A 15,400-nucleotide genomic window follows, 5' to 3' on the forward strand; every position below is an offset into this window, starting at 1 on the left:
GAGGCCTGCTTTCCTCACTGGACCTGCTCTTGTAAAAACATGTCAAACAACACATTATTTAAACAAATATATTGTTAGTCTGCTGTAGTTACATAATACATGCAGGGTTAATGAACCTTAGGCAACTTTCAGTTATTAAAAGTTTAAGTATCCCTCCAAGGGAAATGCCAAGGCAAGTGTCTTTTTAATTTAAATACTTATAGGAATATTTTTAAATAAACATAGGAAGGAGCAAAGAAAGGTTTAGAGGAGACTTTTCTTTTGCTCTTGTTATATTTTGCTATTTGCTTTGTACTTATCAGCCGAGAATAAATCTCGTAACTGTCTCCAGTGGTTTAAACTTGCTTCTACTGAAGTTTCACTTTCACATTTATAATTAACAATGTTTGCCAAAATCTCAAAATACTCTTGACATTTCATACAAACAGTAACAAACTTGTGTCTGTGTCTCCATCCACACCGTCCTTCTCCGTCATTCACCAGATACGACCACGATAGTGGGCACGACAGTGGCAGTGAGGACACGTGCTACGAGCTCTCCCAGCCCTTCACCCTCCTCACCCTGGGCATGGGCAAACTCTTCATCCCAAAGTCGTCTTCGCTGTCCTCCGTTTCATCAGCGAATGCATCTTCCGCCGCTGACCCCGGCAATCGCGTGCTTCCCATGCCGCAGCGTCTGGGAATATGCCTCGACTACGAGGCGTGCCGCGTGTATTTCTACGACGCCGACACCATGAGGTGCCTTTACGAGAGGCAGGTGGATTGTTCGGGGACCATGTATCCAGCCTTTGGCCTCATGGGCAGCGGCAAGGTTCAACTGGAGGAGTTCATCGCTGCGAAGAAACTGACCTTCTGAGGAGGGGATAGGGAGCACTGTTGACGCTTTAAGACCTGAATCAGTTTAATGTTTGGCATGTTCTCGGAAGAGCAGGTTTTGTTGATGACTGATTAATGTCCAACTCATTTATTTGAAGGTCAGATGAAGCAGATGCGATCCAGGGCCTTTGGTCCTTAATGTGAACGTGTGATCTCTGCCTGTTTTATTTAGACTGTTCAGCCATGGCATTTTAAATGTATGACCCACATATAATATGGTCGACACAGAGTATCAGTGTCCACATACAATGGTCTTGAGAAGTTGGTATAAATGGGAAAGGTCCTCTCTACATACCAAAGTCTCTGTATCTGTCAGTGGTTGGTTTTTAGATGTGGTGGAGTTGGTTACAATGTTAGTCTGCAACCACTTTAAGAATCTTTGGTTTTAACCTAAAACAACATTTGAGCTCACACTAGTCTTTTGCCAGGTTTATGTTGATGGTATGTATAAATTAGTAAGTAATGGTTCCTCAAGCGCATTTCTATATTCTTAGTCTGAGCGTAGCAGCATATGTTTACATGTGATGATCCTTGTGGACCTGAGGGAGCCTTGTAGCTACTTTTTACAGCGAGTGCCTTTCTGCCTTTTTTTTTAGTTGGTCACTTGGTATGTTCTGGTGTCGCTGCACAAGCGTCATAGAAATAATTAGCAGCACATTTACTGTGTGACTTGTATAGTTTGATTAGACACTGGTGTCAACGTTTAAAGGGGTTATTTGTTATGATTTCAAATTCACTCTTGACTTTATCACATAACACTACTTTTCCTTCTTGTCACAATTATGTTCAGCAGTTTTTGCACAACAGGACGATGGATGCCTCACACTCGATCACCTTTACACCCATCACATATAAGGTCACTACCTTTTTAGCGTCTCACTGATGTCACACTATGTGAAGTGTTCACCATCACGAGCATGAACATGAATCCTCGAGCAGCGACTTTGGATTTACAAGCCTTTTGCCGTTTGCACTCTTATGGTATCGGTTGCACTGAATGTGATTTTCTTAATTTTTTTTTTAACATCATTAAAACCAGCAGGTACCGGAATATTGTGTACTTGTGGTCAACAGCGCGTTGACGGCTGCAAAGTTAATGACATCCAAATCTTGTTGGCTCTGGTGCTGATTTAAAATGTAACACACAGCCTTTTAAACTGTTCAGGTTCTTACAAAAAGTGCTACCACAACACACTGTTCGCTGTATCTTCGGTCCATTTGCAGTGCAGACACACTAAGTGCATCTTGCTGGTGAGTTTGGCTTTGACTAAAGCAGCTTGGATATAGAGGTTTCACTAAACAGACTCACTATTCACTTGGCAACCACACTTTGTTTTTGTATTGACGTATACGTGCCTGCATAGTGGTTTACGTGTACATTCACGTGTATGTTTTCATTTCTGGAAGGTTAGGGTAAGTGGTGTGCATGTGTTTTCTCAGGTTTCTGGTCCTGATCGGGGCCCCAATACTACCTACCTCTATCTGTCAGGCCTGGAAAACCTTAACTACTGTACCTTTCCTCTCAGAAGTTTGATTTGATTTGCGGCTTTGTCTGTAATAGTCCCAAGTTCAATATTTCTGCCTTTCGCTTTAATATCAAATCATAAGCTGATCCTTTTCAAAAATGTTTTTTAACTTACATGTACATATTAATCCAAAGTATATAATATTTTAGCGAAATAAAGTACATCTTCAATATTCATGTTCATTAGGTTGATGTCGAGATGTGTATCACTGTTGGTGGAAAGTACTGTAAGCAGATTTTGCCTCTTGTCAAGGGAGTGTTTTTCAAAGGGTACTAACAATCTTTTCCTCCTTTTTTGTGGCAGTGGTTTGCATAGTGGGATTAAGTATTTTGTTTGTTTATGGGGTCTTGGAACGGTTATTTTTGTTTTTGGTTAAAAACGCTCCATAAATACACGTTCTTGTATTTAACTGGAGAAAACGTGACGTACTGGGTTTTTTGTGGCAGTGTGTATATTTTGTCTAACGTGTTGCTGCGTGTTATTTTCACCCCAATGCTTACAGAATGTACTCCTGACAAAGGTTTTTCTTAGTTTGTTCCACATGGGGTAAAGAGCACATGTTACATGTAGTTACAGAACACATTTAAAGGCTTGTAATCTCAACTGCTTTTCATCAGTCATAGATTTACGATCAACTATTTTGCAGGCTTGCCGACAAACTAAATCCAAGCTAGCACTTTTAAAAATCTGTAGCATGTCAGCAACTATGTGGCTCTGCGCCAGTCTATAGTAAATGTATGTGTGTGTGTGCAATATTATCAAAGAGGCTGTAGAAACAGAGGAAAAGGGTGTAGACAGGCATTTGCCTGCCAAAACTATTTGCACTGATAATCGTTTGTGGTTTTCAATTAGACTTTTAAACACTACTTGATTTGTCTTCCTTTGTTCTCAGTAACGGTAGATTTTTTTTTTTTTTTCCAGAGCTTTAAATTAGTGCATTTTGTCAGTTTTCGTTCTCTCCTGATTGATTGGATGTGGTGTGTAAATGGTAGACTTCTGTGCGTGTAGTATGTAAAGATGGAAATGCTCTAGTTTGCTCCGATTCCTGGAAATGCTGTACTAATTTTTCTGTGTGGGAATGTCCTCAAATAAAACTGGCGTGTTTTCAAAACTCTCACGTCTCTTTAATATTATTCATTTCTGGTTTTAACACAGCTGCGTTACGGACAAACAGACTGTTGGTGTTGAGGCAGTGTAGGCAAAGTGGGCACTTACCCAGGGCCCAATCCTGGGTACCACACTGCTAAAAGCTTCTTAAAACTGACAAAATGGGACTACTTGGTGTAAGATGGGGTGTAAATTTAACACCACAAAAAACGTGCCGAGTGTCAAAACGATTATATCGGCATGAAAAGCAGATATAATGGCCACTGCTTTGGTATTATGAGCTTGTGGGGGCCCCAAGTCCATTTTAAGCACAATATAGATGTCTATATTTTTTGAAGTAGAGGTTTATGTGGTTCTTACAGCTCATGTGTTACTTACAGTGTGTAGAAAATGCTCAGCTCTTGTTTGGAGGTGAGTGAGAAAATAAGAATTTGATTTACTACAACAGTTGAAATGAAATCTTGTTTGCCATATTTTGAATATTTTCAGAGGTTATATGATATATATGTTATATGATATATAAGCACAACAGTGCTGAAGCTGTGCTATGATATGGCATATCAACTGTTTGACTTATTTACTTTAATACAGATGCCTGACAGCATTTCATATTCAACCAACTGGTATTGATTTTTTCATTTGGGCTTTTATTTATGGGACAACAAAATGTTTACTCTACTGTCTCCAGTCACAACCAAACAATGTGTAAATTGTTCTCTGGTCTCTGGTTTCCGTTGGCATGTATTTATGCACGTTTTCAATTTGAACATAAAAAAACCTAAATGGAAAAAGAAAAAAATCTTTAAATATTACATAAAGGTTTTATACACTTGAGGGAGATGGAAAAGCTGGTGTATCAATAAAAGTTAAATGGGAAAAAGTGCAATGGAAAGAGTTTTTGCAAATAGAGAACGACATTTAGAAATCACAACTGAAATGTCACACCAGCTTCTGTATTTCATAGAAAACATTCAGAAATGGCAGACGAGAAGTGTATGTATCTTGTATTTGCCCTTCTTCTGTGGTGAGCCGAGCGATCTCGATATCTTGGTAAACTCATTTCCAATGTTTGCTGAAAGGTCCAGTGTTTTAGGAATTGGTGATATCTTATGGTGAGACTGCAGAAGTCAAGAAATTAAGGACTCCTTCACTCAATCCTTCCTTTCTCAATTGCGTCAGGTGACTACGGTGGCCTTCACATACCAGAAAGGATGCTGTTGGTTGTGAGCTCCTGCGTTCTTCCCCCTATGTCATGTCTGGGGCTCCATACATTCTTCAGACACTGGTATAATGATGATTATTTAATTTATTATTATTATTTAGTTATTTGTTTAATTTTCTATGCACTCCGATCAAAATCCCTGTTATAGTAGAGTAGAACAGTATTTCTGATATTCCTCCAAGTACCAACAGGAGGAAGCTCCCGTACCACTGGTGGTACACACACCACAGTTTGAGAACCCTGGTACTAGACCTTTAAATTGAAATGTATTAAACATATGTGAGAGAGAGGATGGTAAAATGCAATGCACCTGCTGAGGGATGCTGAGCTGTGAGAGGAGGAGGAGGCGGAGGAGGAGGAGGAGAAGTAGCAGCAGCGACGTCACGGCGCGGCCTGTCGATGCAACGCGGAAGAGACGAAGGAGGAAAAGAGTCTCCACGTCACTGAGGTGTAATATTACCGTCAGTGCCACAGAAGAGGTGCTACCTCAGCCACAGAAACCCTCGTGTGGGTGATAACAGCACGTATGACCACACACACCGGACATATTCAGCTGTCTCTGCCCTGAGCGGCGGCCTCGCTGGGATTCGTTGAAGGTAACGTGAACGTTGTTGTCGGACGGCGGTGTTCGTTAGCCTGCTCCCGGCTGGAGCTCAACCCTCAGGTCTGCGGTGACCTCTGAGGCTCTCTCTCTCCTAGCGATACATCGCAGTGTAAAACCGGGAAAAATGTCGCAGTGGCCGCTGTAGCGCCGGGGTTTCCACGCAGTGTGAGAGTGTCAGTGTACGGTTCAACAGCTAGCTAGGCTGCGGTCAGCTTCGCCGGGCTTCGAGGCTCTGCTCCTGTGTTTGACAGTTGCTGGTGTTCGTGTCCCGCTGCTGCTGCTGCAGGCATTCACACCTCTGCATTTCATCTCATTCAAACGTTATAACCTGACAACAAACTGTGGTTTACTTGTGCACACAATTAAACGCAGTCAGGCCGAGTGTTAACACTGCTGTTTGTACTATAACCACACAGTAACGTCACGCTAAGGCCCATTGTTTGTTGTGATTTTGATCGGTGATGATAGACAGGCAGGCAGACAGACAGGCAGACACTTTATTGATCCCCCATGGGTGAAATTCACATTGTCCAATAGCTCTTGACACCCAGACTGGTATAAAACAAGTATAAAACAAACAAAAAAAAACAGATAAATATTTAGATGTATAAGATATCACCTTTTCGTGTCTGACCATTCGATTCACTTATGTCAACAATTCAAAACTGTAGTGCAACTTTAAGATATAAATGAATGCAGGGCTGGGCAGTGATATAGTCATAATGGATATTGCAGAATATAATGTCTTCAATATCAAGTACAACTCACTCACTCTTCTTCTACCGCTTTATCCTCCACATGAGGGCTGTGGGGGCCAGTTCATCAGAGGACCACATAGAGACAAACAACCACTCATGCTTACCTACAGTCAATTCAGAGTGTCCAATTTAGCAAATCTGCAAGTTTTTGGATTGTGAAAACCCACGCACACATGGGGAGAACATGGAAACTCCATGCAGAAAGGCCCTTGTCCCTTGGTCATCTTGCTGCAAAGGCAAAGGTGATAACCACTACACCAACTCTGTGGCCCAGTGACATATTCATCAGTGCGAAAAATATGATCTTAAAACTGTAGTGTCGGCTGTCCACGAGAAAAGTTTTTTTGTATTCTCATATTAGCGTTTCATCCACACAGAAACTTTATTTTTGTAATCTCAAAATGTCACCCTTGCATTTTGTGTAGACAACCAATAATACTTTTGGCAAACAATGTCATCATCACCTCTGTCTTGTCCGGGCATTCAATGCCGCTATCTTTATTGTTTATTGTTGCGGTCGTCACCCTCCTCTTGTCTTTGGAGATTGTTTGGTCTGTTCGTTTTATGATCACTTTTATTCACTTTCCTTTATTTCCTTCTTTTTCCCCGGCTTGGTTCATTAACTCTTATGCTTCTGTGATTGTATACACTGTGCAATGTATACACGTTGGAATAGAGCTTTATTTAACAAAAAAAAGTGTGCACACAGCACACATGTGGACATTCCCTGAAATCATGCTGTGTTTACGGAGAAGTTTTTGAAACAAAGAAAAAGATTGTTTACGTTTCGGCCCTAGTCTTAGGCATTTGTAATGCAAAGGTGCCGGCAGTGTAATTACTCAGTAAACTAATTACTTAGATTTTGTTGGGCAGCAACAGAAGGTCCAGATTGGAGCTGTAAATATAAATTTAAAAATGTCTTTAATAAACACACCCCTGCAAACCCAGACAGAAGGAGCGTCATTTAGTGCAGGATTGTGGCTAGTGCTGTTAACAGCAGTGGCTCCATTGCTAGTAGCAGGTGTTTCTATTGGCACAGTTGTTTTCATTCCAGAAGTTGTTATTGATTGTTTGTCTCTATGTGGCTCTGTGATGGAATGGCGACCTGTCCAGGGTGTACCCCGCCTTTAGCTCTACGTCAGTTGGTATTGGCTCCAGTGCCCCCCTGCGACCCTCATGTGGAGGATAAAGCGGTAGAAGATGGATAGATGGATGGAAGTTGTATATGTCCGTATTTTAGACTCTCCTAAAGTTTGCATAAGTAGATGAAACTTGATGCAACTGGCCTTGTCCATAGATGATGGCTCCTATAAAGACCTGTTGTATACAAAACAGGAAACACACAGGGCCCTTAGTTGATTGACAACCCTCTATCCTCACTAAACATCAAGAGGTGTTCAATGACCTTCAGGAAATGTCATTATAAGTGCAAACTTTATTTTTATCTCAGAAAACAAAAAAAATACAGATTTAACACACTTATGTATGTGCGCGTGTGTACACTTGTATTTATATCTTTGTAAAAACCTATTTTCGTGGGGACATTTTGTCTGGGCCCCACAACTTTAAAGTGCTTTTTCAGGGTTAAGACCTCTTTTTAGGTTTGGATTAGACTTTGGTTGAGATTAGGGGAAGGGTTAAGGTTAGGCACTTAGTTGTGATGGTTAAGGTTAGGGTAAGGGGCTAGGAAATACATTATGTCAATGATGTGTGTACCCGTATTAACAACAAATGGCATCATTCTTTTTAAGTCTGTATTGTAACATGCTGTTTATGTTTTTTTTTCCTGAACTGGAAAACATTTCCCTTGATTTCTAAATGTTACAGGAGCAGTTTTGTTTTGGAATAATATCCACATTACCATTGTTTGTGCATACATTTCTAACTAAGTTTTTTGACTAACAGTACATCTATGTCTCACTACAGAGGACACGTTGTTTTGATGACATTAGATCAGGATTTCTCTGTGAAAATGCTCACCGTCTCTAAAGTCTTTGGATTTATTGACAGTTCCTTGTGTTTAATGTGATCTCAAGAAACTGAATCTGCAACCAGGCCACTGTGGAAGCTTCAGTAAAGAAATCTGTTTTTATTATTTTAGTTTTCAGTTAGCAGTACAGTGTTGTTTTGTGGTTCGCTTCTTGCCCATAAAAACGATTACGCTTTGTTTGCTTGTAATGAGTGGTTAATTTGGTAATAAATGCATGTCATAAGAACCAGTTTTATAGGAAACACCCAGTTATGCACACCGCACACACACCCTTTATCTTTTATCCTGTCAAACTGACAGATTATCATGTATCAGTGTGAAGTTGTTCTGAGGCTGGACTCACACACTGGCCCATTGGTATATTACTCTGTATAAATATTTTAGAATGCAGCTGTAGGGTGTGTGTATATGATAACAGAAACTACACAGCACTGCAGAAATAAAGGAACCCAAGCTATGCTGGTTTATTTGGCATATGGTGTGATCATTAGGAGCATGGCAGGGGGCTGCCTCTGAACTCCCTAGAGCTATTGATTTCAAAACACAGCATTACCAGCATACTTTATGTTTTGTTTGTTTCAGGAATATCCATTACTTTCCTATTTTTAAACTAAAAAGTGGGGGTAGACGAATAGGATGGCACAGCACTATTTTGTGTTTCTGAAGGAAAGTCTTTTGTGTTATTTCTCAGACCATAAACCGCTGGTCTGCAAAGATGGATAAGCTGCTGTTTGACCATTTAAAAAGAATTCTTTTAATGTGTCTTCATGGCCGTTAAAACATTGCCAAAACTTTTTCAAGGTCTGTCAGGGTGTCTTGGCACAATTTTGCTTTACCTAGAAATACGATTTTACATATTTGTAAATAATTGCAGTTAGGGAATTGTGATTTTTACATAATTATTCTCATTTTCATTCGAAAAAACCATTTAAAATGATTTCTGTGTGATATTTGTGCAGATCTGTGAGAAACAAAGATGTTCCATGGAGTCTGTAGAACAAGATGTGTATAGATCAAGACAATCATTAATCTAAAATTATATTTTTACGCACATTTTGGCAAAATTGCTGTAGGCTGTATTGCGAATTCGATAAAAATTCGATTCATTTTTCAGCCCTACCCAGAAAATAAATCCTGCAGTTTCCAAAAACAAAGCTAAAAATCTTTATATGGTCCAATGTATACACCTAATTTATAGGTCCTGATTCCAATGCAGGCCAGTGAGACTCTGTGAGAGAATGTGATGTTCACTAGAGGAACATAATCAACTTCAGTATGGATCAAATGGAAGAGGAACTGAGGTGAGGGTGAGCTTCTCTTACAAACGCAGTTTTACTTCATGTTCAGATAATGAGCTGAGAGCATGTAAACGACATCTTTAGTGCTGCTTCTTCTTTTACCTCTTGTTTTAAGCTTTAGTCTGGACTGAGTACATGGGGAAGTAGCCTGTACTTTATACCTTAATGGATGTAGGATGGCATGTTTGCACTTGGCTGTTTGTACAGTTAGTAGCATATTCCAAATTCAGTTGTTCACAAGATAATAATTGCTCAGTTAGAAAAACAAGAGTGTATAATGTTCTTGCATTTGCAGAACTCGGGACAGTCTGACACTGTTATGCTTTTGAAAGAGTTTCACTGGCCCTGGTTTATCAGGTTAGATAAATAGCAGTGGTGTTCTCAATCGGTTTTAATTTCTATTGAATTAGTTGGCTGATGATTGTACCGTCTGCATGAGCCAGATCAGAGAACCATGAGCTGGTGGAATGGCTGTGTTGTAGTGTGAAAAGTAAACAGCATTACTGCAGCTGGCTTGTCTTAAAAGCAAGTCTCACATGTGTTTTACAAGGTTGTTCATGTGTACGTCATCGGGCTGTGCAGTGAATGGAAACTTGTGGGCTTTTATTCTGAAAATATTATTTATTTATGAGATTATTATTTTCAGCCCTAGTATGTCATTTTACGCAGTGATCCCGAAGAAACGGAGAATATTATAGCTGCACTCTGCGTTGCGTGTTTTCTATGATACTACCATAAATGTTACTACTTTGCCCTGTCTTCGACTGAGGTAACTCGATATGAAAACAGGAAGTACATCACTGTGTATTGAGGACTTGATCAAGGAGGTGACACGCTCATAATCCACTTCAGTAAAGAGTGTTAATGTAAGCTTATTAGACAGAGATCAAAAGCCAGACTCTTCAGAAAGCCTCACAGAGGCGGCTTCATCAGTATTACAAGGACCACACAGTCGCTCTAAGGCCTATTAATCGCAGAAAACAATGAAAACGTGAGTATTCATCAAAATGAATGTCTCCCTATGACCTGTGACTCAATGTGTGGAACTTTGGTCAACTCATGCAATCTGTGAGGCATTAACTCTGCAGTGCAGTTACTGAGAAGCTTGCTTACCGTCAGAGTTTTGCTGCTGTGGCTCTGTTTATTTGATGTTTAGTAAAATTACTGAAGACACAAACCTGCTGCCTGTCAACGTAGACCATTCTCAAAGACGGACAGTGCAGGTGAGAGGGCAGCTTGTTAATATTGCTAATGCGGCTCAGCCACACAAGGAAATTAAGGCTCGACATGCCTCAGTGACTCTTGGACATCAGTGGTTCCCCTGAATTTTTCATTTTCATTCCATTGTAATCTTTTAAAATGTGCCCCACTTAAAAAACCTATTTCACCAATAAACAGACAAATGTTTAGGGCTGCAAGGATTATTCGATTCATCCGATTACTCAGTTAATCGTCAACTATTTTGACAATTGGTCATTTGGTTTTAGAGGTTTTTTTTAATAATTAGAACAAGCTTTCTGATTTCTCAGCTTCTTAAATTGGAATGTTTTCTACTTTCATTGCTCTATTTGACAGAGAGATCATTAAAATGGAAACAATTTTGTTCGTGGGCAAACCGACAATGTTTTTCCACATTTTCTGGACCAATCAAATACTCGATTCATTGAGAAAATAAAGATTTATCGATTATAAAAAAAGAATCCCTAGTTGCAGCTCTATGTTCTTCACAACATAGAGTGGAACTCTATCAGAGGCTGTCCTTCCTTACTGCACACTGTAACTCTGTTGCGGTGAGTCTGATTGACATTTCACTCTCTGTAACTCACTTTCATTTGCTCTCTCGGTTAGTCTCTCCCTGTGGGTCAGTTCTGTCTTCTTATGATTTAGCTGTCAGACAAAGGTGTAATTGTACAATGTGGCATGTGAAAGGGAAGTCAACCCTCCAGGCTTTAGAACTGCATTAATCACAGGTATGCACAATCTTCCTTTACATTAGAAATTGACTGAACTATATATATGGTCATTATATATTAACTGTGTGTCATTGACAATGTTTTAGTCAAATATTAGCCAAGTGAACACATTCGGCTTGTTTCTCTCTCTCTGTCTGCACATCTTATCGTTCTTTCTTATCATGTATGGCTGGACCAGAACTGCACACCATCTTGGCTTCTTTATTATAAGAATTAATATAGGTTTCTGCTTTTTGTATATAAATATATATATTTTTAGGAGGTTGTTTTCTGAAAATCTTTGATCATGCAGACCTCTCAGGGATTCTCTCAGCAGCAGGGTGAACTGTTTTTGTTTACATGTGCATTAAAAGCATGCCATTGAAAGATCTGCAGGCTAAAGATGCAGTTGCTAAGTGAATAATTAAATTTGTTTATTTCAACAAAAAGGTATCTTCTCTATGGTTCCAGCCTCTTTAGTGTGATGATTGGCACATTTTCACAATCCTTTCACTCTATAGGTCATATTTTTGGGTTTTGTACTGTGGGAAAGATAATACGTGACTCTTGATCACATCATGTTGGACATTATCTTAAATACATTTCCAAGTCAAAAAGATTAATGGAAAATTTCTCGGATTATAATTGTGTGCCACACTCTGTTGCATGGCCAAAAACATGAATATCACAGTTCATCACAATTTAATACTAATAAAGTTTTTTTTTTTTTTTTAATTTCCATTTAATTTATATGTATGTCTGTTTTTCCCTCAGAGTTCCCCACTGCCTGAAGCTTCTCAATGGGTGAATCCAGCTCCCGTCGCTCCACACTTGTGTCCCGCCTGCCAATCTTCCGCCGCAGCAGCAGCAAGAGGCAGGACTCTCTCCCCTCCTCTCCGTCTTCAGGCGGAGTGGGGAATGGCGTCCACACTTCTTCGCCCTCCAGCACAAACTCCAGTTCCGGCAGCACCGGGAAACGGCGGAGTCTGTTCCGCACTCCATCTCTCAGTTTCACAGCTAAGCGAAACAGTGATCCGCGTGTCCAGCCAGTCAACTTAAACCTCACACCTTCTGTGACACAGGACACTGACGCTAATGGAAATAACCAGCAGACCATACCAGCGTCGGGGTCAACAGGGTTCAGTGACGGTGGCGGACGCTCCAAGTCTCGCCACTCGTTTGGGTTTGGCAGCCACAGGCAAAAGAAAATCTCTCGTTCCCAGACTGAGGACTTTGATAAAACTTCCTCTTCCACCTCCACAACCAATCGCAATGTGTTCATAAATTGCATCACTGGCTCGGGGGCAAATGAGGGTGATGACTCTGGGTTCCTTGATGACTACAGCGCTGGTACTAACAACAAGAAGTCGTCACGCCAAAAGAAGCAGCTGCTGCCGAAATCCTTCTCGGCTCACCACCGCTTCTCCCGCACTTCGGATCACCACAGACCTCCAGAGGTGAATCTGGAACCTCCAAGCTCCACCACCATCACACCGGGGGCTGGAGAGCTTACTCCCGGGTCATGGCCAGGTGAGCTGATAGGTGGCGGTGGTGAGAGCTCTCTCCAGTCCCCTTTGATATCAGAGGACCGAACCACGGCCATCACACCTTCAGAGTTCATACCCATCACGGAGGATTCTGTATCTGAGGCGGACGCTCTGCCAGCACCCAGCCCCAGATCTCCTGCTGCTCCTGAGTGTGAGTCTCAGCCTCTGCCAGGACCAACTACTGACACGGCTCCACCTGACCTTCCACCTGCTCCAGAGAACTGCAGCACAGTCATCTCTACCTCTCAGGTAGTGTTCCTATCTTTTTTACCCTTTTAGTTCGGAATGCTGAGTCAGCATTTTCAAAATGTTGTCTATGTGAATAATAAGGTGCTTTGAAGTTGCATAAACCAGTCAGTGTAGATACGTATACATTATATTTCAGATTAGAATACTTGATTTTATTCAGATTTTGATATATTTGTATAGTTCACAACCAAAAACGTTCTATATTATGTTGAATATACAAACTGAAAATTGTAATACTTGCCTTTCAGCGATAGACAAAATCACCATCAAATCACCTTTTAGATGTCAAGAACAAAAACCATTTAAAAAAAAAGAATATTTGTGACTACTGTGGGGAATCTGTGAAATGTAGCATAAAAATTGAGTACTGAGCATGGAGCATTTATTGAAAAGACTTTACACGTGTCTGCACACTGCCCTCCATATTCCCCACCTTTAAGCTCAGACTAACGTCAAATAATTCATTCTGTTTTATTTCCTAGTAGAGGAGGGAACTCTAGAAAGGAAAAATGGACTCAGTTTAACGGTTGCAAACAAACTTAGACTATTGAAGATGAAATGCAGTATAATTGTGCTGTTTAAACACAAATATAAACCTATTTAATGAAATGAGCTGTCCCTATTTGGCCCAGAAGAGGCTTTTTTTCCAACTACTTAACAACTTGTTTTTGTTTCCTCAGATTTTTGTCGATCCAGCGCAGTCCAGCCCTGAAAAACCCTTACTTCTCGACACCAGCACAGCCAACAACACAGATTATGAGACTGCCATTTCCCTCTCAGAGCCAGAGACAGCTGTAACCTGCCTACCTCTGCTGGAACAATCACTGGAAGAGAGGAAGGAGAGGGAGGAGGAGCGAAAGGAAGCAAAGGAAGAGGTGTCAGTAGCAGATGAGCAGAAGGAGGTGGTGAAGGAGAGGAAGGCGGGTCACCTCGCAGAGACCACAAGTGAGAGCGAGGCATGTGTGGTACGAAGTGAGGGTTGTCACTCCAACCCAGAACAACCGGACAGAAGGGCAAGAAAAACACTCTCCATGCAAGAAAGAGGAAGCTTCTGCGGCTGCCATGAACCTAGATCATCTCACCTGAGGAAACCACATGCAGGTATGACACTGAATGTAAACACAAGCAGGTCAATCACAGATTTACATGCAAAGCCTCAGACACTTGTGCCAGGTTTATGCTGAATGGGTGTGGAGTGTGTTTCTGCTGCTGAGCTGCTGTGCAGCTTCTGCTATGTCTGACATGGAACATACTTAGAAAATATTCTAAATACTCCTCTGTACTCTAAATACACTAAATACAGTTTATAGTATGGCATGGCTCAACTCTACACAGTTTGGGTCATTTTCCATTACTACAGTACCTCCTCAATGCAAAGCTGCATGAAAATGCTGTGACGTTGTTTTATATGCGACACAAACACAAACTAGTGACGAGCATTTCATTTCAGTGTACTGCATCATTAGAATCAGTTAATTAAAAAGATTAGTTCAGTACTTCCTGCATGACCGGAGCACAGACTCTTGTCTGACACGGCCACTGAATTAAAACACGGCAGAAGGGGTTGTGATGCGGCTCACGGTCGCCGGCTTCCGGCAGTGCTGTCGCTAAATACACCAGACTCCTCTGTTAAATATTAACATTTTAGAAATGTCCTTGCTAAATGTTTGGGATCTTTACCGATCTACAGTTCAGCATTGTTCGGATCCTGTGATTCCTGTGTCGGACGTCGCAGTCATCACTCTTACTGTGACGACACTCTCTGCCAATCAGTGGCCGGCAGTCTGTCAACATCACATTTAGTATCGGCTCAGCTTGCTTAGAACCTCACCAGAGCAGGTACTAAAAAAGTACCATGTACTATTGCTAATAGAGTCGAGCTGTACCGTGCAAGGCCGTGCTACATGCTAAAAGCTTTGTTAATTAAGAATGGACCCAGGGAACTTAAATGTTCTGCTAGGTTGTGCTTTTACTTTGAAACAAGAACAGAACGTGTTGTGTTTATGACATATGTGACAGATGGAGGAAACTGTGGTCTATTTTTGCTGTGGGCCACATTTAACTCACACTTGAAATATAGGTGCGGGTTCTTTTTCTAAAAAGGGAAAATAATCTCTCAAGACCCAGTGTGAACCCGGCCTTATGCACGTGTGCAGCAGGAGCCACGGAACAGAAGCAGGCAGATGCTGCTTGATCATTGATACGCAGGCGGACATAAACTTGGCTTTCATACATGTTTGACGTTCCCTTTGTGATGACGGCTCCTTGAAA

At 41.0% G+C, this 15,400-nt stretch overlaps 2 protein-coding genes across 7 annotated transcripts in view; both read left to right on the forward strand.

Moving 5' to 3' along the window:
• Positions 1–3,516, forward strand: part of trim36 (tripartite motif containing 36) — a 30,975-nt gene extending 27,459 nt beyond the window's left edge. For all 6 annotated transcript variants that reach the window (XM_058635923.1, XM_058635918.1, XM_058635921.1 and 3 more), the window contains one exon: positions 484–3,516. In XM_058635923.1, coding sequence (XP_058491906.1) covers positions 484–856 — 373 coding nt within the window. In that variant the 3' untranslated portion in view covers positions 857–3,516. The remainder of the gene's footprint in view (positions 1–483) is intronic.
• A 1,604-nt stretch (positions 3,517–5,120) lies between these two features.
• ccser1 (coiled-coil serine-rich protein 1) overlaps positions 5,121–15,400 on the forward strand; it is a 116,709-nt gene continuing 106,429 nt past the window's right edge. The window contains exons 1-3 of the mRNA XM_058636342.1: positions 5,121–5,327; positions 12,108–13,129; positions 13,810–14,230. Of these exons, the coding sequence (XP_058492325.1) occupies positions 12,134–13,129; positions 13,810–14,230 (1,417 nt within the window). The 5' untranslated portion in view covers positions 5,121–5,327; positions 12,108–12,133. The remainder of the gene's footprint in view (positions 5,328–12,107; positions 13,130–13,809; positions 14,231–15,400) is intronic.

This window comes from Solea solea, chromosome 8 (assembly GCF_958295425.1).
Source record: "Solea solea chromosome 8, fSolSol10.1, whole genome shotgun sequence".
Lineage (NCBI taxonomy): Eukaryota > Metazoa > Chordata > Actinopteri > Pleuronectiformes > Soleidae > Solea > Solea solea.